Source organism: Carcharodon carcharias, chromosome 11 (genome assembly GCF_017639515.1).
Source record: "Carcharodon carcharias isolate sCarCar2 chromosome 11, sCarCar2.pri, whole genome shotgun sequence".
Classification (NCBI taxonomy): Eukaryota; Metazoa; Chordata; class Chondrichthyes; order Lamniformes; family Lamnidae; genus Carcharodon; species Carcharodon carcharias.
In genome coordinates this window covers 29,072,243-29,099,155 of record NC_054477.1, presented here as the reverse complement: position 1 = coordinate 29,099,155, position 26,913 = coordinate 29,072,243, and the positions used below count along the sequence as shown (strand labels likewise).

Genomic DNA, 26,913 nt, shown 5'->3' with positions numbered 1-26,913 from the left:
CTGGATGTCCTAGTACATGAATCGCAAAATGTTAGTATGCAGGTACAGAAATCACCCATTTCAGAGAGCTCCATGCACCATAACTGCCCAGGGTGCCCTGTGGGCACCAGGTGCAGAGAGGACTGAGAAGTTGCACATGGGAACATACCATGCTCGGTAAACTCTTGCCTGTTATGTAAATTAGGCCACTGTCCCATAGTGTGTCTGGAATACCTGAGCATTCAACTACACAAGAATTTGTTTGGAATGGATGTTGGAGAAAGTTACTATTTAAAAGCAAATAAACAATCTTCCCCTTCTTAAGCCAGAAAAATTGCCTGGGCGATTTTCAGAAGGCTCCTGAAGCACATTTCATCCTTACACCCATGAGCCCACGGAAGGCCCAAAGCTTAAGTGTGTAAATAAGCCACCCATTCCTTTATTAAGTCTAGACTCAAATATTACAAAGCCATTCTGGCCAATCTCCCATTTGCACCCCCTGCAAACTGGAGTTCAATCAAAAGTCTGCTTGCCTGTAACCCAATTCACATCAAATCCCATTCGCCAATTATCCATGTGTTTGCTGACCTGTCTCCTTATCCAACAACACCTCGATTTCAAAATACTTATTCTTGTTTCCAAATTCCTCTTGGCCCTCATTCCCTCCTTATCTTTGTAATCCTCAGATCTCTGTGCTCCTCCAATTTTGGTCTCTCCCACCTGCTTGATTTTCATAACTCCAGCATTGGTGGTTATGCCTTCAGCTATCTAGGCCAAGTTCTGGAGAGCCCTAAACCCCTCGCTCTCCTCTAAGATGCTCCTTAAAACCTATGTCTTTGACTAAACTTTTGGTCATCACGACATCTTGTTATGTGGCTAAGTATCAAATTTTTGTTCGATAAGCTTCTCTGAAGCACCTTCGAACATTTTACTAGATTAAGGCATTATTTAAATACAAGTTGTTGTTGTAGTCCCCATATTAACTGGTGAAATCAGTCCTATTATGCACAGCCAACTTATCATCCCTAATAATTCTTTAATTAAATTCACAAAAGATATTAACATTAGTCTTTGTTCACATCAATGCTTTATTTTTGTTAAAAATGTATAACTTTTGTTAGGTCTTCAGAAGTGTTAACACGCAAACCGGTCAGATACCTGAACATTTGTTTCCCATCACCCGCAAAGAAAAAAATAATTAACAACCAGTTTTACAGCTTGCATAGGAGGAGTGTTCAACAGTCAGGGTTCACTTTGTGGAGAGTTTAGAAGTTCATGAGGTTTTTGTTCAGCTTTATATGCTTTAAACCAACTGGAAAGGGGAGATCAGTAACGAAGACCAAGAAAAATATATAATTTGAAAATGAAAAGCCAACTTATTTCCCCTTTCCTTTCACCTTCCAGTCATATCCAGATGGACCTCTCACTCTCTCTCCCCTCACCTATAAATAAATTCAAAGACCCAATAGCTCAAATAGAGAAAGAAGAAAGGAAATGTTTATTGAAGCTTCCCAATAAAAAGGTATGATTTTTTAAAAAACTGTCAGAACTATTGCTGTTAAAGGAATGTACTTGATTGAAAGGTTTGATAAATATAAAATATACAATCAGATCTGGTTGCTGGGTTCAATGTTCAACCATTCATGTAATAGAACAAGTTCTGCCGCAATTGCGCAAACATTTAAAAACAAAGCAGTTCTACTCGTGAAATTACCTCTCAAATGTCTCTGGATATCTTAGTATCAGTATGTACAGAACGTATTTACAACTTATACAAATGTTAAAGCTGCATTACACATCATCAACACAGCAAAAGCAAACATAATGTTCGGCAAATGTTTTATTAGATATTTGTATCTTCTACTGCACTCTGTACTTGTAGAATGAGCACAATCCTTTGGTGAAATTCCATCCCAGCCCCAGTGACAGCAAGAACAAAATGATGAGGAGACCAAATGGATATAGTAGGGCAACTGTGTTCTTCAGAAATGGCAATGCTAAAGGAAGAAATATGCTAGATAAGTACATGGCTACATGAGGGAGAAAGGAATAGGGTATGATGAAGTAGGTTTGGAAGAGGCTAGAGTGGAGCATCAAACATCAAAGAACAGGTGGGTTGAAGAGCTCATTTCTACGCTGTAAACAGGTAACAAGTGAAATGAAAACTGGACTAAGGAAAATAAACCACATGAATCATTATATGGACCATCGCCAGTTTATTTCCTGTAATCCAGCAACCAATTATACATTCAGCTAATATCATCAGGACACACATCATCTGAACCAGAATAGATTTACTGGGCATTGATACAGTTTCTCTGATTCTAGTTGAAGTTCCCAAACACAGCGTAGCACATACCAAGTGGTTTTCCACAGAGAGTGGGGGGGGGGAGAGAAAGGGGATTGGTGGGCCAGAACAATTATATCCAAGTGCAACTGACTCAATTTGTGGCACCAGAAATATTTTTTAAAAATCTTTCTTTCTGAGGCATAAGATGGCTCGATGGGTACATACACCACCAGATGCAACACAGGGTCATACAGACTAGGAAAGATGCAGGCCCAGGCTGAATTAGTTGGGAATACTAGCTATGCTTATGCTAGGGGCAAACAATCAAGCAGCAATCTACTCGCGTTGCTACTTTGTGCCCTCTGCTGGATGTTGAGCAAAGGTACACTTGCCTAGGCTCACACAAAGAATAGATGTTTCAAGTGAGTGTTGGTGACCAAGGAAAGTATACTTAGATAACAAGTAAAAATAAATGCGAGTGAAGGAATTAAATCTCTGCAATTTAGCTCCTTTCATTTTGTGCTCAGAAAAAGTGCATTTAAAACTTGTATTTACCACTGTATCCAAGAAAAGTAACATAGATGTAATATCCAATGCCAACCAGCCAGAAGATGTTACCAACAAAGTAACCAAGAAACCCATCTTGGATGATAATATCTGCAAAGAAAATATTAAATGTTAATTAAATAAAATGTTAAAATAGCTATCACCACCTACTCCAAAAGAAATATAATCTTAGCCACATTTGCTTCACAAGTGTTGCTATTGTAATAGCTGCATGAGCGAAGACCTGAACAGCAACACAGGAGGAAACTTCAGTACATGTAACTGTGGGCACCTTGAATTATTTTATTAAACTTGCTAATGTAGCCAAACCCAGTTATTTTATCAATAAATTCCGGCTCAAGTTCCTTAACAGTATTGAATTCATGTAATTTTGTGATATGAACTTGGATCAATTCTGAGACTGGGTACAGACTAAGTAAAATCTAATTTTACTTGGCAATGTCAAAACTTAACAAGAACAAATAGTTACTTGGTAGAACAGAACTTGAGTATTGCTGAGAAAAGGGAAATGGTGCCGAGGCTTTTCGTCTTACATTCATCAGGACAGATTCGCAAGAATACTGTTTGTAAAGGGAACAATTTATGCTGCATGAGGAGAGAGTGTTGATTATTGGCAAGAGGACTCTGATAAGTAGAAGCTTTGCCATGGATAATGCACCAGGGAACAGTTAACTGCCAAAAAGTTTTGTTCCAATTCATACCAGGTAGGTTGACCCTGATTGATCGAGGCATTGCCACGAGGAATAGACCAGAGAATGGCTGTCCCTCAAGTTTTTGTTTAGTTGAAAAAGGTGTCATGCGTGGACATGCTCCTTCTGTCTGCAAAGGACAGGGCCTTTAGCACATGTAAGTGAGCCACACTGTGAGCCTGACTGATAATCTTAAATTGGTTGCCAGTGTAATTCTTAGCACAATCAGGATTGTTTAGCAAGTGCTGTCCAAATGTGGTAATATTGGACACTTATGTTTTGAGTTTTTCAAGCACGGGCAGGTTGGGTACGGTCGGTACTTTGCTTGTTGCAAACAGCTGAAAGGTCCATGCTGTGTGATATGATCCGCCAGTCATTGGGACATTTGGCCCACATACCTGGCATCACACCGACACTGAAATTCATATACCACATTATTCATTTGGGTCATAGGCAGAACGTCTTTTAGGCTTGACGGCAGCATCCTGCTGGTAAAGATTATCACTTGCGTTGCTACTACATAGTAGCAGTGTGAAATAGCTAGCTTCACCTGTTGTTCAAATTTTTGAGACACCTTATCCTTCCAAGGTAATCTGAGATAAACTAGATACTTTTCAGGACTGAAAGTCGTGGTCTCAGGGCCATTCATGAGTTTACAAAATATACAGTGAGCAATGATCTGATTGGGTAGCCATTATCCTGCAGGATGGCTTTGATGCATCCTATTTCAGCATCAAGCTTGCAAGATAAGCAAATTGCTCAGGCCCTATTTAATTTAAACAAAAGCCTGGTAGGTAATTGTTCCCTCATGCTTTCTCTATGGCAACGCCTCTACCAATCAGAATCCACTTGCCAACCAATCAGCACTCTTTTCTGATGCAGTATAAATTGTTATGCCCTTTACAATTGGTATACTTGCCAATCTGTCCTGATGTGTGCAAGACGAAAAGCTTTGGCAGCACTTCTCTTTTTTTCAGCAATAAATACAAGAACCGTGTCTACCTGAATTCAAAGGTCCTCAGTGAAAATACATTGTGCCTATTTAGTTTAAATGTTAGATCACTATGTCAGGCATATGAGATGGGAAACAAGCAGATGCTACTGTATTCTGCACCAGCAGTCTGCTTTCGATTTCTATTTGAAAATGTAACATTTGGTAGATCTGGCATTGCACCCAGTGATGAAAATGAACAGTTTCTTCCTTCAGTATGGCAGGCACCAGTCATACATTTCAAGTTTCATTTTTTTTTCTCCTCATTTTCACATTTACTAAAGTGAAACCTATTCACATATTCAAAGAAACCATCTGTTTTAGAAGCTTAAGTCTTTTTTTTCTAATTGTTCATATTTGGGACATGAGCAATTATTAAGGCTTTTACTGCCCATCCCAAGTTGCCCTGAGAAAATAATGTTGCGTCTTCTCCTCAATTCTGCTATGGAACAATTTTTCGATCAGCATTAGTAGAATTTAGGTCCTTTTTTTGTGCAACTGTACTGGTGATTTAAGTGATGACTAACATTTCAAATAAAGGCTTAACTTTGGAAAAGTAAGCTGAGATGCAGCAAGTTCAATAATCAACATTTAAGATGATTCAGTGAAAATTTGGAGGTGACTATTATGGAGCTCTTCCCTCCCACTGAACACATGGTTCACCATCAAATACATCACTAAATGGAGTACATAACATTGCAAATACAGAACATATTTAGTGACTACATCACAGCTTACATTTAGACAAGACCAGCATGGTTAAGTTTTTGCTATATTGCAAAAACACAAAAGACGTTAATCAAGAAGGGAGTTCAGGGAAGTTTCCTGTTTTAAAATTTTCTGTTCATGTCTCATCATTTGGCTCCTTTTCTCAAGGGCTCCTAAATGACAAATTTCAGTGGGTACTCTCTGACATCTTCTCCAAATGACTATTATTCAGTTGTGAGCCCTGGTGAACAGCATCAGTCAGGCTAATCAATTTTTGGAACATCACAACTGAGCCTAATACTGTGAACCAATACCAACACCCATGTGCTTCCGGCAGGAATTCCAGCTGGATAGCAATCAGATGTGGGACCTCAGGCCAACTTTTCTCTTCCCAACCAATATTATTCAGCCCTACTAAAGCACCTTTTCTGCTACTGTGATTGAGATCAAACCTGGAACCTATATAACTCAGTTTCTCACAAAATGCATTTAAATGAGCCATCAAGCTAGACTTGAGCAGCTTCTAAAGCACAGCACAGCAAGTAAATGTTGGATGGTACCACTATGGATACACTTGCACTATCGCTAATTGTGCCAGATCAGAATTAATTTCAAGCCCATAACACTTAAAGAATCATTTCATCCCCTCTCTAACTTCAGTGTTTATAAGTACATAGTGGCAACATTTAGTCTGGAACAACACAGTAATTTTAGTGTTTGAAAAAATAAGGATTTTCAAACAAGGAGACTTACGGTTAATAAAGAACAGTTGAATAAAATGCAAGATCACAAGAAGTGGATAGAAAGCGTTTAGATGAATGTCAAATGCATATCCCCATTCCACATCATAGCCTTTACTTTGAGGCTTCATCAAATATCTGTTGGTAATAAACCTGGAAACAAAATACCACAGTGTATACATTACAGAACAGCTACTTGGACTTTTATCAACATTTTAACGTAGAGGTGGTTCCAATTCTTGAGGGTAAACAAACAATAAGTATGACAAAGATCAGTATTACACTGTTATTTGAGGGAGATTTTGAAGATAGGGCATGCTGGAGTAAAAGTGAGGAGACTGGAAGATAATTCCAGAGTTTAAGGGCATGACAACTGAAGGATCTACATCAATGATGGAGAGAGGCAGACGGAAAAGAGGAAGCACAATAAACTCGAGTCAAAGGAGCAGAGTTACAATCTGGGAGACAGGACTGGAAAGGATGCAAAGTATGCAGGGCAAAGCTATATAGGGATTCTTAAGCTCTGATAAGGGTTCTGAATTAAAAACACTGGTGGATGCAGAGTCAGTAACAGTTGGAAAGAACAGCGGTAATGGGTGCATGGGATAGAGCCATGAAGATGAGGGGGGGGGATGGTGGGGATGATGGGGGGAAGAATTTCTACAAAGTTTACTCCAGGCATTGTTGAACAGAAGTCAATTCGAGATGGAGAGGTGAAAGGTAGCGGAATAGAAAATTTGTAGGCTTAGAGAACTTGAAAATTAGATGCATATCCTCCGTCGTTGTGATCAAGAATCAAAGAGGTAGAAATAGTTTTCATGGTATATCTTGGGCCAACGGCACAAGAAAGAACAGGGGCAAAGTCCTTCTAAGGGATTTAACAGGAGGCAGATCCTCGCAGGTGGTAATATTCAGACCAGCACCCAAGCTGTGTGCTAACTGACAAATGGTGAACATGTGGAGGAAAGAGTGGCGTGGGGAGGGGCTCTAGTTGAAAGGATCTGATGGGACAGAGCACACATGGAATGTTATCGTTTATTGCAAGGGGACTGGAATATAAAAGTAGGGATATTTTGCTACAGTTGTATAGGGCTTTGGTGAGACTACATCTGGAGAGTGTGTACAGTTTTTGTCGCCCTATTTAAGAAAAGATATAAAAGCATTTGAAGCAATTCAGAGAAGGTTCACTCGACTGACACCTGGGATGAAGGGGTTATCTGACAAGGAAAAGTTGGACAGGTTGGGCCTGCATCCATTGGAATTTAGAAGATTGAGAGGTGATCTTATTGAAACATATAAGGTCCTGAGGGGATTTGACAGGGTGCATGCTGAAAGAATGTTTCCCCTTCTGGGAGAGACGAGAACTAGGGGACACATTTTTAAAATAAGGGGTCTCCCATTTACGATGGAGATGAGAAATTTTTTCTCCTAGAGGGTCGAGAGTCTTTGCAACACACTGCCCCAGACAGCGGTGGGGGCTGGGTCATTGAATATTTTTAAGGCAGAGGTAGATAGATTCTTGACTAATAAAGGAGTCAAAGGTTATCAGGGGTAGACGGAATGTCGAGTTGAGGCCACAAACAGATCAGGCCATGATCTTACTGAATGGCAGGGCAGGCTTGAGGAGCCGAATGGCCTCCTTGTGCTTTTAATTCATATTTTCATATGTACGTATGCAGTTGAGGTCATAGCAAAAAGGATGACTAGGACAGTATAAAGGACCTTAAATGAGTAAGAAAAAAGATTGACTGCAAAAGTCAGAGTGCAAAAAGAAAGATAAATATTCCAAGTAATAAAATAACTGAAAACTAAAAGCATATTAAATTGCATGTGCAATAATATACACAGTGTTAGCAACAAAATGGAGGAATTGAAGACAGTAATTAGAAATGAGGATACAGATGTAATAGTGATAACAGAAACGTGACTGCAGCTTGGACAGGATTGGTAGTTAAATATTGTAGGCTGTAATTCATATAACAAAAAGAGGGAAGGAAGAAGTGATAGTAGAGTAGCTGTATTAATCAGGTGGTGATAGCAAGAAAGAACATTGATTTTCACTTTTCTTTAATTTGCAGCATTTCCTAATGCAGTAACTAACACATAAAACAGAAAATTATAATTGATACAGCTGCTCATCATTCAACTGAAGTTCTCACTGATTAAGCAAGCAGTCAATTTCAGGCAAAGAGATGCCTGTGATATTTAATTAATAATGTTTTACATTTAAGACTGTGGCTGCCATATGTTTAATCAGTTACATAGATCCCTGCTGAAAAGCATTATGTGTTAACTAACTATTGCATTGGCATGGGATAAGGCTATTTATTGCATGCTTATCCCGGACAGAAAGCTCTTAAAATGTTATTGTTCCACATGTCTCCTGCACCGGATATTCCTAGTGCCAGGACATGACATTAAAATGAAGTGCTTTTAAAACTTACCACATTAATGTTGCGACCAGTAGTCCAACTCCTACACAGTCAATGAAGACAACCCACAGCAAAAGTTTCATTGTTTCAAAAAATCCCATTTCTAATACAAATCCAAAACCTATGGTAGACACTACAAAGAACAAAAATTTATTCTTATGTTGATTTTTTTCAGATTTTCACCACAAGGTATCATTTTATGTTTGCTTTTTAATCCAAAGACTCATTTGCAACCAACATCTTGAAAAACTGTCAGGAAGTCTGAACACTGATCCAAAAGATGAATGCACAACACACAGTGGCCCTATCATTATTTATGGCATGAGCTATTGGAACCCTTTAATGTGTTACAGTCACCCCAGTTAAGAGTAACTGATTTAAGCACAGACAATAGTATGGATCAAATCTGCGACCTTCTGGTCTGTACCATCCAGCTTCTTCATGAAGAACTTAATTGTGGAATTATTATTTGGGTTTTAAAAATTGCAATATTCCAGATGAACAGGTAGTGATGAAATAAATATTTACCATCAGAAATCTTTCATCTTAAAGTAGAATAGCATTACATTTTCCATTTCTAGGCTTTATCAGTTGGATTTATTTGATTGAAGTAAATAGTTATCAACAATGTTTAAAGTAATTGTCTATTCCTGCTCTTTTTATGTGCTTATGTTAATGGATAATCACAAAGATGGAAAATTACTTCAAGCTAAACCAGGGCAATCAGGCAAGGGGGTGAAAATTCAAACTGATTAGAAGCAAATTTAGGACTAATCAGAAACTTTTCTTTATAAAAAAGTGATGAACATTGAAGTGAAATTCTAAATGGGACAGCAGAAGCCAAAGCTTTGGAATAGTAAAATGGGAGTTGATTTCAGTGAAATAAATATGGTTTCGAAGGGGCTTGGCAGGGTAGATGCAGATGTTGTTTCCTCTGGCTGGGAAATCTAAAACATGGGGGCAGAGTCTCAGGATAAGAGGATGATTATTTAGGACGGAGATGAGAAGAAATTTCTTCATTAAATGGTTGTGAATCTTTGGGATTTTCTACCCCAGAAGGGTGTGGATGCTCCATCACCGAATATATTAAAGGAATTGATAGGTTTTTGATCTCTCAGGAAATCAAAGGAAATGGATAGCAGGCAGGAAAGTGGAATTGAGGCCGAAGATCAACCATGATGATCTTGAATGGTGGAGCAGACTCAAGGGGCCATATGGTCTTCTCCTGATAATATTTATTATGTTCTTATGAATCGTTTAACAAATGCTTTGATATAGCAAGTTTGTTTTGGATAATCAAAGCACATAAGCACCCCATACACACAATTTGGTATTCAGAAATTTCTTCTGCAGCTGAATATTCTTAAGTAGCCACAGGGGGAGCCTTATTATTCAGCATGTGCCTCTCATTAGCCATGCGTTCCAAAGTGACTGAGAGCGTGATGCAGGTGGATTCAGCTGAAGCATTCAGAAGGGAATTAGACTGTTATCTAAAAAAGAAGAACGTGCAGGGTTATGGGGAGAAGGCAGGAGAATGGCACTAGGTGAACTGCTCATTTGAAGAGCTGGTGCAGACATGATGAGCCAAATGGCCTCTACTGCAGTGTGACAATTCTGTGGTAACCAGTTCATATTCTGTGTTGTTGAATAGTGGTACTTTCGATTGAACGATCTATTAAAGGGTTTTGTTTCAGAAGCAGCATAATAACAGCCAATCACATTAGGTGATGGGATCAAAGTCAGGTCATTATACAGTACCCTGACTAGTTCCAAGTCAGCAATATCAGACACCCAGTATTGAAAATGTTTCACACTACTTTCATAGTTATAACACAGTATTAGATATTGGGATCATGGAAGAGGAGTTTTACTGAGATGATACCAGGGAAGAAAGAAACATTTAGGAATACAGATTTTAAAAACTAGGGTTAAATTCAAAGATTCCTAAGGGAGAATCTAACAGGATAAAAAGTTAAAAAGGTTAAGTGAAGGTAAATAGTGAAAATTCACTGTCTGGTGAATTGGTAACAAGGTAGCGTAAATTTAGCATTACTATTAGAAGCATGTCGGGGGAGATTAGAAGAATGTTCACACAAAGGACTATTAGGAAATTAATGCATTGCTGGAATTGGCTACTGAGGTTAAATCAATTATAGAGCTTAAGAGGGATTGAATATACATTCGAAAAAAACAAAAATAGGAAAGATACAAAATAAAAGTAGGGATTGGAATCAGACTGGATGCAATGCTCTAATTTAAATTGGGGCTTCTGTAATTCCATTATAAGGGTACAGGAGCAGAGTGCGTTAGGTTACTGGACGAGTATTCCACAGGCTTGGACTAATGGTCATGAGTTGGAAATCCCACCAAGGCAACTGGGGAATTTACATTTAACTTAAATACATCTGGAATAAAAAGTTAGTATCATAAATGGTGACCATAAAACTACTGTCAAATATAACCATTTGGTTCACTAATGTCCTTTAGAGGTCTTGTGATGCAGTGATAGCATCCCTCTCTCTTGGCCAGTAGCTCCAGGTTCAAATCCCACTTCAGGACTTGATGGCCAAGGAGGTGTATTCATAATGTGGCCAAGCAGGTTGCTTATCAGCCTGTAAATTCTTTCAATGCCCCTGATGGCAGGCGGTGACAGCAGGAGAGTTTCCTGGTCAGCCATACTGCCTAAGGCAATGGCAAACCACTGCAGTACTCTGCCAAGCATAATCATGGACCAATCCAATAGAAGTCCATAATCGCCAACTCTCTTAGGGCATGATATCTGGAGGAGGAGGAATGCACTTTAGGGAAGGAAATTTGCCATCCTTACCTGATTTGGCCTATGTGACCCCAGACCTATAGCAGTGTGGTTGACTCTTAGCTGCCCTCTGAAATGGTGAAGCAAGATACTCAGTTGCTATGCAGATGATGGCTCACCTTCTTAAGGGTAATTAGGGATGGGCAATAAATGCTGGCCTCACCAGCGATGACCACATCCCATGAATAAAAAGTCGGAAATACACAAAAAGTTTAATTTACAGAATTTGCTAAATAAACCTTCTATGAAATGTTTATGTTACCATCAATCTTAGAATGACAGCACCTTTGGATAATCATGCAACAGACTGTATACTCTAATTCACCTCAGCATTCGTGTCCAATAATAAAGCTTCACACAATGAAAATTTTTCAAAGAACACTCACCACATAACCAGATACTGAGCAAAACCAGGAAGGCAGGGTCGTCTCTGGCCCACTGGTCCTTAGTCTGTTTTCTGTAATGAAAATTTCTGTACACCATCTGTGGGGATGTAAATAGGTACAACATCTGCCACACGGCAAATTCAAAATCCATCTGCCTAAAACGAAAGAGCCGCCTGAGGTACTTGTACCGCTTGGCTCCGGCAGTATGTCGTGCAGCATCCCGGGAACTTAGCGCACCATTCCCTTGACTGGTGGGACTATATGTCGTCGTTGGTAACATGCCTGCTGCCAAAAAATAGAACAATACTTAAATCAGGATTTTTAAAATTACACTTCTAATCTGCACTTCCCTGCAACATTCAAGCACCCAATCAAAACATCAACTGCTAACCAACTTTATGTCGCTTAGCAGTAACACACTTGCCTGCATTTTTCATATTTGAATTTAATCTACCATTTAGATGGAAAAGAAGCTGGTGAATAGACTGTTATACCTTGACTGGCACAGTATGTTAAGATAGCTGAATTTTTCTTTCTTTCTACACTGTTAGATTAAATTAGTGAACATCAAAATGTAATACAGGTATTAACACTGCAAACACTAAATTAACAATATTTATAATGTGTAATTTGTTTTTCCATTCAGCCTGACAGTACAAAACATTAACAGCCTAGTGTATTCACTTGACCAATCAGACAACAGTTAGTGGAGTCCACTTCCACAAATCTTCAGACAGCAAGCTCACAGTTTTGTTTAGGGAGGTCAGATGAAATCACAAAACATCATCTAATTGCTGACATGAGATCACTAGATTAAAAAAAATTAAATGGGTATGAATGTAAAGGCATCAAAAGCACTCCATCATAAAGCCTATATTGAAAAAATACTACTTGCAATCATTGCAAAGTTACAAAATAATGTATAGTTCATTGCTAGAATACCTCCAGGAAAACTTGCTTAAGCTCAAAATGGAGCTAGTGACCCTCTGTGGCATGCAAGAACAGAGAACTTCAGAAGTGTACATTCCAGAATACAGTCACCCCTCAGGTAGAAGACATGAAGCAGGGGAAAATCCTCTGAAATCACTCCTCTCTTAGTGACCAGAAAAATGGCTCCCATATCCAAGTTGGTCTGCATACAACCAATGCAAAATACTTCAAAATCCTTCAAGAACGCTGACATGATAACTGCAAGTGCTAGTATATAATCAGTGCACTCCTCTAAAGAATTCACATTTCATTGTTGAATGAGACAAACTTATTATTTCAAAACAAGTGAACCACTCTTAAAAAATACCCCAGAGGTTTTGGAACTGATAATGAGTTTTGTTTTATATTCTCTCTTAAATGCATCAATTTAAATTGATCCCTCAGCAAACTAACCCTGTTCCATGCATGTATTAGGCAGTAGCAAAGGTTGTAAAGGACCACACAACTGAGCCAAACATGTCCTCAAGACACAGTTTCAAACAGGCACCACTGGTTCACAACTGTGAACATCCTGCCGATTGCCTTTCCTTCCCCATCATAACAAAAGGGACGAGTTAAATCCAATGTGCACATGTAGGAGGATTCAGATTGTATTGATGCCAGAGATGCAGGGCTTCTTTTACGTGGAAAGACTGAGCAGTTTAGGCCTATACTCGCTGGAGTTTAGAAGGATGAGAGGAGATCTAATTGAGGTATATAAGATGCTAAAGGGGATAGACAAAGTAGACGTGGAGCAGATGTTTTCCCTTGTGGGGGATTCTTTAGGCTAAGGGGTGGTAGATTTAAATCAGAGATAAGGAGGAATTACTTTTCTCAAAGGGTCATGAATCTGTGAATTCACTACCTCAGAAGATGCTGGGATGCTGAATAAACTTAAGGAGGAGATAGACAGATTTTTAATTAGTAACGGGTTGAAAGGTTATGGGGAGAGAGCAAGAAATTGGAGTTGAGGCCGAAATGAGATCAGCCATGATCGTATTGAATGGTGGGGCAGACTCGAAGGACTAAATTGCCTACTTCTGCTCCTAGTTCTTATATTCTACACAGATAGAAAAGCTAATGGAAAAGTGCTGTAAATGGCTGGAGAAAAGAGGAAATGACTGCATCACATCAAAGTGAAAAAAATACAATACGTTGGTCACACCGTCAGAGTAGACGGTAGGCAGAGATAGTTATTGAAAGGGAAGATCGGCAGAAAGCAGAGGAAAACTGGGGAGAAAATGGATGCAGGATATAATGGACTGGATGCAGTTTAATTTATGTGGGATGCTTCAGGGCAGCACAGGACAGACAGGTGGAGATCTATGGCAGTCAACCTTCTGAGAAGATGCCATCAAGGAAGAAACGAAATGAGCACAGACTTGGGATGAGACCAAGCATCTTCCGGAACTGTGCAGCACATTGATTTGTAACAGTGTGGGGGACAGCCAGGGTCTCACATCTTTGGTGCCCGTAAGACGCAGCTCATTACTGCACCCCTGTGCTAACGGACCCGGAGCAGTTTCCTCTGACCCAGGGAGGCCCAATGCCTTCCTCTTGTCTGCCTGCCCGGAGAACTGGCTGGAAGGAAGGTCTGTGCCCCACCCTAACCTCCCGGATTTCATTACCTCGTTATTCCTTTCGTACCACCTTACCTCAAGGTGCTACCAACCCGACGCAATGGGGCTGGTGGAGGTAAAGGGGAGGAGGGGTGGAACCAAGTGCAACCTCTGCACTTTACCCGGATGAGAAAATAAGCTCCGCACGTCGCAAGGGACGGCGCTGACGTTGGCCAACATTAGTGCGCATGCCTCATCCTGGAATTCTTCACTCTGCGCACGCGTGCCGCCGAGTTAGGAGTCGCAGCCCTTCACAGTGCGCATGCCTGGCGCGGTGGGTGCTGGGACCTGCCGTCGGTATGTCGCACAATCAGGGGTGTGCAGCGAGGAAACTACAAATCCCAAGGTGCAATACGGAGTCGCCCCGTTGACGTAGTAATAATCCCAGCATTCAGCGGGCGGAACGGTAACCGGTTGGGGCAGCGAGTAGGCGGGGCGGGAGTTAATGTAGTGAATAAGAAAATGTTCTGTTGATAAAAACAACCTGTTCTGGAATATTCGGAGGATCAGGTGGACAGTTCTGGAGGTCGATCCTTGTGTTTACTTTTCGGACGCACAGTGATGCCGAAATATTATGAGGAGAAGGAGGACGGCGGCAGAGCCTGCGTTGGGGTGAAGGAGGACCTGAGGACGTGCTTGTTGGAACATGACTGTGTGCTTAAGGTGCGAAATGACTTGAAACCTTCATTTTTACTCATTAAGAGGGAAGATGAGTTTATTTTTTTAAACGCAATGAGTTGTCAGGCAGCAGTGGAACAAGGCTCAGTGGTAACTTTCCAAAAGAAATCAGATGTGCACTTTGGGAAGGAAAATATTTGCAAGGTTATGGGTAGAGAGCAAGAAAAGTGGGACTAATTAACTAGCTCTTTCAAAGAGCCAGCATAGGCATGATGGGCCGAAGGCTGTAAGAATGGCAGACCTCCTAGGCTGCTGGAGATCCATCAATATGCTTAATGTATAGCAAATACCTGTCATTGAGTGTAAGACTATTCAGTTGAAGTTCATAATGTGTTAAAATTTCCCTTGGTTGATAATATCATAAAAACCAGCTAATCAAATTGTTTTGAAAGCTTTTAAAAAGGTTTGTGGCAACTTTGGCTTTATAAATGGAACCATAGAATACAAAAACAAGGAAGCTGTGCTAAAACAAAATACTGTGGATGCTGGAAATCTGAAATTAAAATAGAAAATGCTGGCAATACGTTAGAGATAGTAATGCAAAACCTTTGTAGAACATCACTTTGGTTTCAGCTGGAGTACTGTGGCCAATTCTGGGCACCACATTTTTCAAGAACTGTGTCAAGGCCCTGGAAAGAGTGCAGAGGAGACTGCAGAACGACACTAGGGACAAGAGATTTAAGTTATGTTGAGAAGTTGGGACAGCTCCCTTTAGAACAAGGGAAGGTCAAGGAGAGATTTGATGGCTGTTTAAAATCACATGGTTTTTCTATGATAAGGAGCATAATTAAGGAGAACCTGCTTTTTGCAGTGGTAAAAGAGTCCACAACTAACGGACACAAATCTTAAGGTAATTGACAAAAGAGGACATGAGGGAAAAAAAATCAAAACAAGTTGTGATTTGGATTGCAATGTCTGAAAGGGTGATGGAAGCTGATTCAAGAGTAACTGTCAAAAAGGAAAGTGAGTACATACTTGAAGGAGAAGAAAATGCAAGGTTATGATATAGACAGGGAAATGGGGCACATTGGATAAATTTTTTCAAAGAACTGACACAGGCGCAGTGGGCCGAATTACCTCCTATACATTGTATAATTCTAAGAAAGAAGCAAGATCTCCGCTCTGAACGTAGGCTGTTGGCAACTATGTTAGCAAACATTTGCGTTGGGAGCAGTATTTTGCAAGATTATTCCCAAAGTGCCAGTAGCCAAGTTGACTAACTATTAGTATCAAATCTTATTTAGAAAAGAAGTATCAAATCTACTCCATTATACCTAAATGTTGACCCATTTGTATTTCAAGTAGGAAGGAAAGACACCAAAACAATGCTTAAAAGAAGGACATTGCAAGGCATTACAGCATACTTTCTTTGAATGTAAAAGATCAATGGTATGTATCAATGTCAAATAACCATTTTTAAAATTATTTGTTTTATAAACACAACATAATATTTGTTCCACCCTTTTGGGTGAAGAAGTCCCATTGATAATCTCTGAATCATCTAGATTTCACAAAATTCCAAAGCAAGTTTCACTTCTAAACAGTGGTTGGTTTGAGTGCTTTCAAAGATAGTGGATCTCAGATCTGAAACTTCTACCTTTTTGATTTGGTGACAATTACCCACAAAAGCAGATTGGCTCTTCTGATATTGTGGCATTGGCTGGATTTTGCGAGATACATTTGATGATCAGCTATCAGCATTTGCCATCATTACCCCTCTGAAAGTGACCGCAACTTCATGATTTAACGTGTGGGAATAATAATGCGGAAATCTTGAAGTTGTGGTCTGTTACTCACTGCTGCACTGCAGGCTGTCCTGTGTATCCCCATCCACAGAGGTAGCAATCACTGAAATCAGTTCATGTCCACTCTAATTTTGTTGTTAGAAACCCCATAAAAGGAGTAGTTAGATTTTTAATGTGAGTAATAGCTATTGTTGAACAACTGATCTGGCCTTGAAAAAAATAATTTTACATTTGTGGATCATTATTAATTACTAGATATTTTTAAACAAATGTTTTTTTAAAATTCAGTATTTTGGCTTCTACTGTCGCCCATTGTATATGTCCCAATCTTTAGTGCTATTCATTTCCTAATTGGCTGTCTATGAGAATTTTTTAACATGCTTGGCTACTTGGACAGATGGTGACATCACAGCAGCTCCATGCTGGGAATCCCCGTTAAGGAACCCTGCAGTCCACTGCACTGGAAGAGAGTTAAAGTTCTTGCCACGGAAATTGTTAGATGTCTCAGCGAGGCTTTCTTTAAGGACAGCAAATAGAACCCTTGCTTTGCCACTGACTGCAAAGTCCAGGTCCATGAATTGATATAAACTTGCACTTTTACACTGTTAATTTCACTCTTTAAAAACCCTTGAAAAATATTACACCTTGATAAATGAGGTGTAATTGGATTTTTTTTTTACTGTGTGCACTGTAACCTTTCCAGTCTGAATGCTTGGGGCCAAGTTATTTCTGGGTTTTGGAATTTTCCGGATTATAGAATGCTTAACCAAAAGTGTGTTAACCTGAAAATACCACAGTTATAAATATTTACCTGAAACATAAACAATGAATAAAACATAAACCAGTAACAAAAATTGTTTTACTTATTCAAGTGTTGTGAATTCCATGTTTTTGCCCCCAAAGTACTGTACTAAAATGATGCTTGGGTCTGCTTAGAAAATTTCCAGACAGCTGGTGTTCCCAAACGATAAGTTTCTGGACTAGAGAGGTTACAGTGAACTAACTTCATTACATTGGCTTTAATCCAATTAAAGCACATACACACACCACTAAACTCTTTTTTTAAAAATAATTTCCAATAACATTATAGACATTAATCTCTTCATGACAGGTTATGATCTGAAATTGTTGAACTCTGAGTGTGGAAGGCTGTAAGTTGCCTAATCAAAAGAAGGGTGCCCGTTCCTGGAGCTTCCATGGAGCTTCATTGGAACAGTGTGCTAGGCTGAAGACACAGATCAGAATGAGACAGAGAATAGAATTGGCAAGGGACTTGAAACTCTGGGTCATGCTTGCGGATTGAATGGAGATGTTCCACAAACCAATTGCCTGGTCTGCAATTTGTCTTCTCAATATAGAATGCATTGTGAACATATCTAAGAGCTTATTTCATAGGTATCTTTTTCCAATTATAGTGCAAAGACTAGTTGGGATTTTATAATTGAGTATAACGTTTCAGTGTATTTAAAATACCAAATTAGTCTCATACCAAAAAGAGAGCTACTGCAGCAACATTATAACATCACATTTCATTACTGTCCTATGGATTTTGTTTTAAAGCTGGATAACAGAACTCGGTTCAGAGGAAGAAAAGGATATTAGCAATTCAACTGCAAAAGATGAATGCTGCAGAGTTTAGCTATGTTGATGGTTTCAGATGATAAACTTTTCGAATAATGTATAAACAATAATACGCTCAACTGATTTAGAAAAATCACTTTTACTCTTTGTTCTCTTTTGTATGAGATATTAGTAAAGGTATAATTTTTGGAGTATATGATTTTATTCATACAACTTGTCTGTTTTGATCATTTGTTTTCTGAAGTTGTTTTGTTAAAATTTTGACACGTGAGAAAATAAAATGGTGCAGGAGTTTAATGTATCTTTGCCATAAATTTCAACAACTGTTAACTTCCTGTATAAGACATCACAACCTTTGTCTTACAGGGAGAGATGTAATTACTGATGAGCTTTTAGAAATCCGAATGTGACAATTTGAGGTAGCTTCTTGTATGGCTTGCAAGACACAGCTAATGGATTTCACTCTGATATTCTAATGAAATAAAAACAATTCTAGGTGAGTTGGGACAATAAATGAATATGCATCACAACATTGCGTAAATACTGGTGTATCATTTTATAATTAGGACAATTAATTACAATTAAACTAGTTCAACAAGAGAATCAAGTCAACGACTTTTTTTTGTACTTGGCTGTCAGCTGTAATGTAACATTTTAATGTTCAAAGATAAATAATATATAGCTGAGAACATTTGATAGCATTCCTTATGTAAAGAAAGAACTTGCATATATTTCGGCCTATTCATGTCTTTCAAGCGTCATGAAGGGTTTCACAGAGTTAATTCACAGAGTTACTTTAGAAACTCAGTGACTTGTTAAATGTGGAAATACAACAGTCAAGTGGCATGTAGCAAAATGAACAAAAAGCAAATGAACTAAATGACCAGTTAATCTGTTTTTAATATTGTTGCCTGAAGGATTAAATATTGGCCAGGATGCTGGGAAGGGAAAACTCCCTTCTCTTTGAATAACGTCATGGGATCAGACAGACAGGATCTTGGTTTAACTTCTGATTCCGAATAGTGTTCTAGAAGTTCCAATGAACTGTTGTTGTAGATTGCGTTCACAAGTGGGGCTTGAACCCAGACTTTGAACTTGAGAGTACCTGTGGCCCAGTATTGTCCAATAGATATCACTGACTAGCCACATGTGTGGTTATGGTGACACCACTCTAGCCATATGCACTAGTTTTAGTAGAAATGCCTTGCAAACAATAAGTAAAGTACTTTGGGTTTATTTACTTAACAAACATTTACCAATATTCAATGCGAACCTTCACAGCCTTTCCCTTTCACCTATATTTGGAATTGTGCACAAGTTTATTAAACACAGCACATCTCACTGCAGCTTCTAGATGCTTGTCCATCCATTTTGAATTTATTAGAGTGATTGCTGAGAATACTGATTTGTACAACAGTATGCATCAAACCCACCCCCTGCACTGCATACAGAACACAGTTGGATGCTGCTTGCACTTTACCATGACATGCCATTACAGAACTGTTCATTATGGGTCATATTTTGCTTTTTTCTGTTTCCATAGTGGTTTTTCTGATGGTTGAACTGACCAGAATGACAGTTCCCTTCTCTATATAATGTTGCTGGTGCATCCATGGTGCTGAAACTTGCTGTTTTCCGACAGGTTATGGTTCATATTTATATGAGAGTATGGAAATCACATGCCCAATGACTATTATATTTCTGATAAGTAAACAAAATCATATCTGGATTGCCAATTAGCTACATGTATAATACATTAGTTACTAGGGACAGCACTGCTGTCGTCTATCAGTACCACAATTGCAATGTTTCCACAAATCCTTTGGCTGCATTTGGCCTTTGGTGGAATCCAGGAAAAAATACACGGACTATTTTAAACAAAAATAAAAATGTTTTTGTATGAAGCAAGTGAACCGATTACGTCCTCAAAGGATGAAGCAGACGTCGCCTGCATGCAGCAAGATCTAGACAAACTTGGGCTTTTAAGTGGTAAGTAATATATGTGCCAGACAATGACCAACTCCAGCAGAATATCTAACGACCTCCACTTGGCATTCAACAGCATTACCATCACTGAATTCCCCATCATCAATATTCTGGGGTCATTATTTACCAGAAGTTTAACTGACCAGCTTTTGGAAAGGATCTGGATATTCTGTGGCAAGTGACTCACCTCCTGACTCCCCTAAGCCTTTCCAGTATTTACAAGGTACAAGTCAGAAGTGTGATGGAATCCTTTCCACTTACTCCAGCAGCACTCAAGTAACTTGACAGCATCCAAAACAAAGCAGCTGGCTTGACTGGCATCCTATCCACCATCTTAAATATTCACACAATGGCTACAATGTGTACCATCTATGAGATGCACTGCAGTAACTTGCCACCGTTCCTTTGACTGCACCTTCTAAACCCAGAACCTTTCCTGCATAAAGAACAAAGGAAGCAGGTATATGGTAACACCAACCCCTGCAGGTTCCCCTCCAAGTCACACACCATACTGACTTGAAAATTTTCAGCATCTCTTCGTCATCATTAGGTCAAAATCCTGGAACTCCCTAACAGCACTGTAGGTATATCTACTCCACGCCAAATGCAGCAGTTTAAGAAGCCGTCTCACCACCCTTTCAAGGGCAATTAATGATAGGCAATAAATTGTGGCCTTGCCAGGACTCCACACATATAGTACCAGAATGTGTGTGAAAAAGAAATGCAACAAATACTACCTATATGAACTGATCATATGTTTTGTAAGAGAAGTTGCAGCAACATGCAGTTCTTCTTGAACAGCTTAGTACCACATACAACAGCAGCCTTATAGATTCCTATTCTTTCAATATGGGATGACAATATTTCTAATATAATAAAGACTTGGAAATTGAATTCAAGACAAAATAATTTAAAGCTTCATTAATTTTGAACTACCTGTGTACATTTTATACTCATCAAGATGCAGTATGATAATTCTGTAGGCTGAAATGTTTTTCTACTTCCTTGACTGAATTTATTAGATACAGGGTCTAATGTTAGTTCCATACCTGCCAATTTTCAGAAATTAGTTCCGCCTGGTTTCTGCCTATTTGAAAAGAGGCTATTGAAGCACTATCCTGTTCTTTGGCTAAACTGGCAGTTAGGATAGTTTAAATCAGACCTCCATTGGAAAGCCAGTTGAAAGGCCACTGTATTTCTGTAAGTGATTTAGGCCTTGTAATTCAAGAGAATTTGTGCAATTGCCTTTAAGGTAATATGAAATAGCTGTAGGATTAGGCCATTAAGGACATCAAGCTAGTTCTGTCTTCAATAAGACAGGATGATGTGGCCTTAACCCCACTTTCCTAATTCTCAATTCCCTTATCAATCAAAAATCTAACTCAACCAGGAATAAATTCAATGACACAGGCTTGACTGTTCTCTGGGGAAGAGAGTTCCAAAGAGTAACAACCCCCTGAGAGAAGAAATTCCTCCTCATCTCCACCTTAAATGGGAGACCCCTTATTTTTAAATTGTGCCTCCTAGTTCTAGATTGCTCCACAAGAGGACACATCCTCCCAGCATCTAGACCCCCTCAGAAACCTGTATATTTCAATCAGATCACCTGTCGTCTTTATAAACTCCAATGAATTTAGGTGCAACTTGCTCAACCTTTCCACATAAGACAACCCTCTCATCCCAGGAATCAGCCCAATGAACCTTCTTTGAAATGCTTCCAATGCAAGTATATCCCTCCTTAAGAAAGGAGACAAAAACTGTACACAATACTACATTTGCAATCCCACTAATGTCCTGTATAACTATAGCAAGGCTTCCTTACTTTTATACTCCATCCCCCTTACAATAAAGGCTGACATCTATTTACTTTCCTAATTATTTGCTGCACCTGCATGGTAACTTTTTGTGATTCATGTACAAGGGAACCCAGATCCCTCTGTACTGCAGCATTCTGCTGTCTCTCTCTGTTTAAATAATATTCTGCTTTTCTAGTCTTCCTGCCAAAATGGACAACCTCACTTTTTCCCACATTATACTCCCATCTGCCAATTTTTTGTCCACTCATTTAACTATCTATATCCCTTTGCAAACTCTTTGTATCCTCCTCACAACTTGCTTTCCTACCTATCTGTATCATTAGCAAATTTGGCTGCAATAAAGGTTGTCCCTTCAACCCATGTCACTAATGTAGACTGCAACTAGTTGAAGCCCCGTCATTGATCCCTGGCACTGGGACCGGTTCTGGGGAAGGTGGGACCTGTACAAACTGGACGGGCTGCACCCAGGCAGAGCTGGAACCAGTGTTCTTGTGGGGGCTTTTGCTAGTTTTATTGGGGACTGTTTAAACTAGTGTGGCAGGGTAATGAGATCCCAGGAGTAGGATCAAATAGGTCAGGTTTAGATCAGAAAAATGGAGGTAGAACATTTGTTAGGGACGTTGTGATAGACATGGAGTTACAGGAGAAGCAAAGTTTACAAAGTGTCCAGCAAGGGAAATTGATGGGGTTAAACTATTTATACTTCAATGCAAGGAGTATTACAAACAAGATAGATGAGTGAAGGGCACAGGTAGACACATGGCAGCAGGATGTCATTGCTATAATGGAGACCTGGCCAAAGGAGGGACAAAACTGGCAGCTTAATATCCCTGGTTATAGAGTCTTCAGACACGATAGAGTAGGAGATAAAAAAGGAGAGGGGTGGGGATAGCACTAATGGTTAAAGAATCAATTCTAATTGTGAGAAGGGATGATATACTAAATGGGTCAACAAACGAGGCTTTATGGATTGAGCTTAGAAAGAAAAAAGGGGCAAGTCACACTACTGGGAGTATACTACAACCCCCAAAAGTGAAGGGGAGCTAGAAGAACAAATATGTCGGCAAATTTCTGCTTGTAAGAACAAGAGGGCAATAATAGTAGGAGACTTCAACTATCCTAGTATCAACTGGGATTCAAACTATATAAGGGGCACTGTGGGAGAAAAATTCATGCAGTGTGTCCAGGAAAATTTTTTCAACCAATTAGTAACAAACCCAACAAGAGGAAATGCAATTCTAGACCTAGTCTTGGGGAACGAAGATGGGCAAGTGGGTGAAGTGACAGTTGGTGACCATATCAAGGGCAGTGATCACAATTCAGTTAGATTTAGCATTACCATGGAAAAGAACAAAGATAAGGGAGGAGTAAAAGTCTTGAACTGGGGGAAGGCAAATTTTGCAGAAATGAGAAGGGACTTGGTGTGGTGGACTGGACAGCACTGCTGGAGGATAAAACTGGAAAACCAGTGGGAAGCACTAAAAAGCGAGATCATAATTGTACAAAGTAGACATGTCCCCTACAAAAATAAGAGTGGTACTGCCAAATCTAGACGCCTCTGGTTATGTGGAGGAATACCGCAGTAGATAAAACAGAAAAAGAAAGCGTGCGATAGGTACAAACAGCTAAACACTGCAGATAGCCTAGACAAATATAGGAAGTGCAGGGACAAAGTAAAAAAAGGAAATAAGGAAATCAAAGAAAGGGCATGAAAAAAGATTAGCAAGTAAAGTTAAAGATAACCCAAAGATGTTTTACCAATACATTAATGCTAAAAGGTTAGTTAAGGAAAAAGTGGGACCAGTCAGAGATGAAGATGGAAACTTGTGTGTAGATGCAGAGGCCGTGGGAAGAGTTTTGAATGAATATTTTGTCTCCGTGTTTACGAAGGAAAGGGAGGATGTAGATATAGTAGTCCAGGAGGAACACTGCAAGATATTGGACGGGATAGTCATAAAGAGAGAGGAAGTACTCAAAGGTTTGAAATCCTTGAAAGTTGATAAGTCACCAGGGCCAGAAGGATTGTTTCCGAGATAAAAACAAAAATAAAAACAAAAAAACTGTGGATGCTGGAAATCCAAAACAAAAACAGAATTACCTGGAAAAACTCAGCAGGTTTGGCAGCATCGGCGGAGAAGAAAAGAGTTGACGTTTCGAGTCCTCATGACCCTTCGACAGAACTTGAGTTCGAGTCCAAGAAAGAGTTGAAATATAAGCTGGTTTAAGGTGTGTGGGGGAGGGCGGAGAGAGAGAGAGAGAGAGAGAAGTGGAGGGGGTTGGTGTGGTTGTAGGGATAAACAAGCAGTGATAGAAGCAGATCATCAAAAGATGTCACCAACAACCAAAAGAACACATAGGTGTTAAAGTTGGTGATATTATCTAAACGAATGTGCTAATTAAGAATGGATGGTAGGGCACTCAAGGTATAGCTCTAGTGGGGGTGGGGAGAGCATAAAAGATTTTAAAATATTTAAAAATAATGGAAATAGGTGGGAAAAGAAAAATCTATATAATTTATTGGAAAAAAAAACAAAAGGAAGGGGGAAACAGAAAGGGGGTGGGGATGGAGGAGGGAGCTCAAGACCTAAAGTTGTTGAATTCAATATTCAGTCCGGAAGGCTGTAAAGTGCCTAGTCGGAAGATGAGGTGTTGTTCCTCCAGTTTGCGTTGGGCTTCACTGGAACAATGCAGCAAGCCAAGGACAGACATGTGGGCAAGAGAGTAGGGTGGAGTGTTAAAATGGCAAGCGACAGGGAGGTTTGGGTCATTCTTGCGGACAGACCGCAGGTGTTCTGCAAAGCGGTCGCCCAGTTTACGTTTGGTCTCTCCAATGTAGAGGAGACCACATTGGGAGCAACGAATACAGTAGACTAAGTTGGGGGAAATGCAAGTGAAATGCTGCTTCACTTGAAAGGAGTGTTTGGGCCCTTGGACGGTGAGGAGAGAGGAAGTGAAGGGGCAGGTGTTGCATCTTTTGCGTGGGCATGGGGTGGTGCCATAGGAGGGGGTTGAGGAGTAGGGGGTGATGGAGGAGTGGACCAGGGTGTCCCGGAGGGAGCAATCCCTACGGAATGCTGATAGGGGGGGGTGAAGGGAAGATGTGTTTGGTGGTGGCATCATGCTGGAGTTGGCGGAAATGGCGTAGGATGATCCTTTGAATGCGGAGGCTGGTGGGGTGATAAGTGAGGACAAGGGGGACCCTATCATGTTTCTGGGAGGGAGGAGAAGGCGTGAGGGCGGATGCGCGGGAGATGGGCCGGACACGATTGAGGGCCCTGTCAACGACCATGGGTGGAAAACCTCGGTTAAGGAAGAAGGAGGACATGTCAGAGGAACTGTTTTTGGAGGTAGCATCATCGGAACAGATGCGACGGAGGCGAAGGAACTGAGAGAATGGGATGGAGTCCTTACAGGAAGCGGGGTGTGAGGAGCTGTAGTCGAGGTAGCTGTGGGAGTCGATGGGTTTGTAATGGATATTGGTGGACAGTCTATCACCAGAGATTGGGACAGAGAGGTCAAGGAAGAGAAGGGAAGTGTCAGAGATGGACCATGTGAAAATGATGGAGGGGTGGAGATTGGAAGCAAAATTAATAAATTTTTCCAAGTCCTGACGAGAGCATGAAGCAGCACCGAAGTAATCATCGATGTACCGGAGAAAGAGTTGTGGAAGGGGGCCGGAGTAGGACTGGAACAAGGAATGTTCCACGTACCCCATAAAGAGACAGGCATAGCTGGGGCCCATGCGGGTACCCATAGCCACACCTTTTATTTGGAGGAAGTGAGAGGAGTTGAAGGAGAAATTGTTCAGTGTGAGAACAAGTTCAGCCAGACGGAGGAGAGTAGTGGTGGATGGGGACTGTTCGGGCCTCTGTTCGAGGAAGAAGCTGAGGGCCCTCAGACCATCCTGGTGGGGGATGGAGGTGAAGCTCCAACAACTCATCGACACCAACACCCATCTAGGACCCTCCACCCCTGCCTGTCCCTCCGTCCCCATCCCATCTTTCAATCCCAGCCCCAGCCGTGTATTCACTATAACCCCTGACCTCCCCCTCTCCAATGCTGAACGTTCAGTGCTCAGCAAAGGACTTAGTTTCATACCCTTACGCCCTCACCTCAATGAATTTCGGGCTCGGCATGATGCTGAACTCTTCTTCCGCCGTCTTCGTCTCCGGGCTCACTTCTTTGGGCAGGACTCCTCTCCCCATTCAATGGATCCTTTCACCCACCTCCAATATTCTCCCTCCACCTGGACCCCTCCCTCTGGATTCTTACCTTCTCTTGATCTTTTCATTGAGAACTGTCGGCGTGACATTAGTCGTCTCAATTTCTCTGCTCCTCTCACCCATTCTAACCTGTCTCTCTCTGAACTCACTGCACTCCATTCTCTCAGGTCCAACCCTGACATTGTCATCAAGCCCGCTGACAAGGGTGGTGCTGTTGTTGTCTGGCACACTGACCTCTACCTCGCGGAGGCTGAGCGTCAACTCGCAGACACTTCCTCCTACCTCTCCCTGGACCATGACCGCACCACTGAACATCAAGCCATTGTTTCCAGGACTGTCACTGACCTCATCTCCTCTGGGGATCTTCCTCCCACAGCTTCCAACTTGATAGTCGCCCAACCTCGGACGGACCTGCTTCTATCTCCTACCCAAAATCCACAAACGGAACTGCCCCGGTAGACCGATCGTCTCAGCTTGCTCCTGCCCTACAGAACTCATTTCTCGTTATCTTGACTCCCTTCTCTCTCCCCTTGTCCAGTCCCTTCCCACCTACATCCGTGATTCCTCTGACACCTTACGTCACATCAACAATTTCCAGTTCCCTGGCCCTAACCGCTTCCTCTTCACCATGGACGTCCAATCCCTCTACACCTCCATCCCCCACCAGGATGGTCTGAGGGCCCTTAGCTTTTTCCTCG

General features: G+C 40.6%; 2 protein-coding genes across 6 annotated transcripts; one reads left to right on the top strand and one right to left on the bottom strand.

The window, feature by feature from the left end:
* Nucleotides 1-1,049: 1,049 nt before the first annotated feature.
* Nucleotides 1,050-14,375, bottom strand: unc50 (unc-50 homolog (C. elegans)). Of its 5 annotated transcripts, none has more exons than XM_041199937.1 (6): nucleotides 14,222-14,375; nucleotides 11,598-11,882; nucleotides 8,409-8,529; nucleotides 5,978-6,117; nucleotides 2,825-2,926; nucleotides 1,050-1,976 (listed from the first exon to the last, which is right to left on the bottom strand). In XM_041199937.1, exons 2-6 carry the CDS (start codon nucleotides 11,875-11,877, stop codon nucleotides 1,840-1,842), a joined length of 780 nt encoding a protein of 259 aa, XP_041055871.1. In that variant the 5' UTR covers nucleotides 11,878-11,882; nucleotides 14,222-14,375; the 3' UTR covers nucleotides 1,050-1,839. The 5 variants fall into 5 exon arrangements, with proteins under 5 accessions (XP_041055871.1, XP_041055870.1, XP_041055869.1 ...); XM_041199936.1 differs by having other exon boundaries at nucleotides 11,598-11,879; nucleotides 14,222-14,373; XM_041199935.1 differs by having other exon boundaries at nucleotides 11,598-11,879; nucleotides 14,195-14,352.
* A 199-nt stretch (nucleotides 14,376-14,574) lies between these two features.
* On the top strand, nucleotides 14,575-18,789 carry LOC121284185 (cytochrome c oxidase assembly factor 5). Its single transcript, XM_041199431.1, has 3 exons — nucleotides 14,575-14,848; nucleotides 16,169-16,252; nucleotides 18,169-18,789. Exons 1-3 carry the CDS (start codon nucleotides 14,747-14,749, stop codon nucleotides 18,208-18,210), a joined length of 228 nt encoding a protein of 75 aa, XP_041055365.1. The 5' UTR covers nucleotides 14,575-14,746; the 3' UTR covers nucleotides 18,211-18,789.
* The last annotated feature ends 8,124 nt before the right edge of the window (nucleotides 18,790-26,913 follow it).

Bases quoted from the DNA above. Each gene is read 5' to 3' on its own strand.
- unc50 (XM_041199937.1), bottom strand. From the start codon at position 11,877: ATGTTACCAACGACGACATATAGTCCCACCAGTCAAGGGAATGGTGCG. The intron at 8,530-11,597 runs GTGAGTGTTCTT...TGTTCTTTGTAG, and splicing joins GCTCAGTATCTGGTTATGTG to TGTCTACCATAGGTTTTGGA. The intron at 1,977-2,824 runs GTAAATACAAGT...TTCTTCCTTTAG, and splicing joins TACTTTTCTTGGATACAGTG to CATTGCCATTTCTGAAGAAC.
- LOC121284185 (XM_041199431.1), top strand. From the start codon at position 14,747: ATGCCGAAATATTATGAGGAGAAGGAGGACGGCGGCAGAGCCTGCGTT. The intron at 14,849-16,168 runs GTGCGAAATGAC...TATTTCAAGTAG, and splicing joins AACATGACTGTGTGCTTAAG to GAAGGAAAGACACCAAAACA. The intron at 16,253-18,168 runs GTATGTATCAAT...TTTGTTTTAAAG, and splicing joins TTGAATGTAAAAGATCAATG to CTGGATAACAGAACTCGGTT.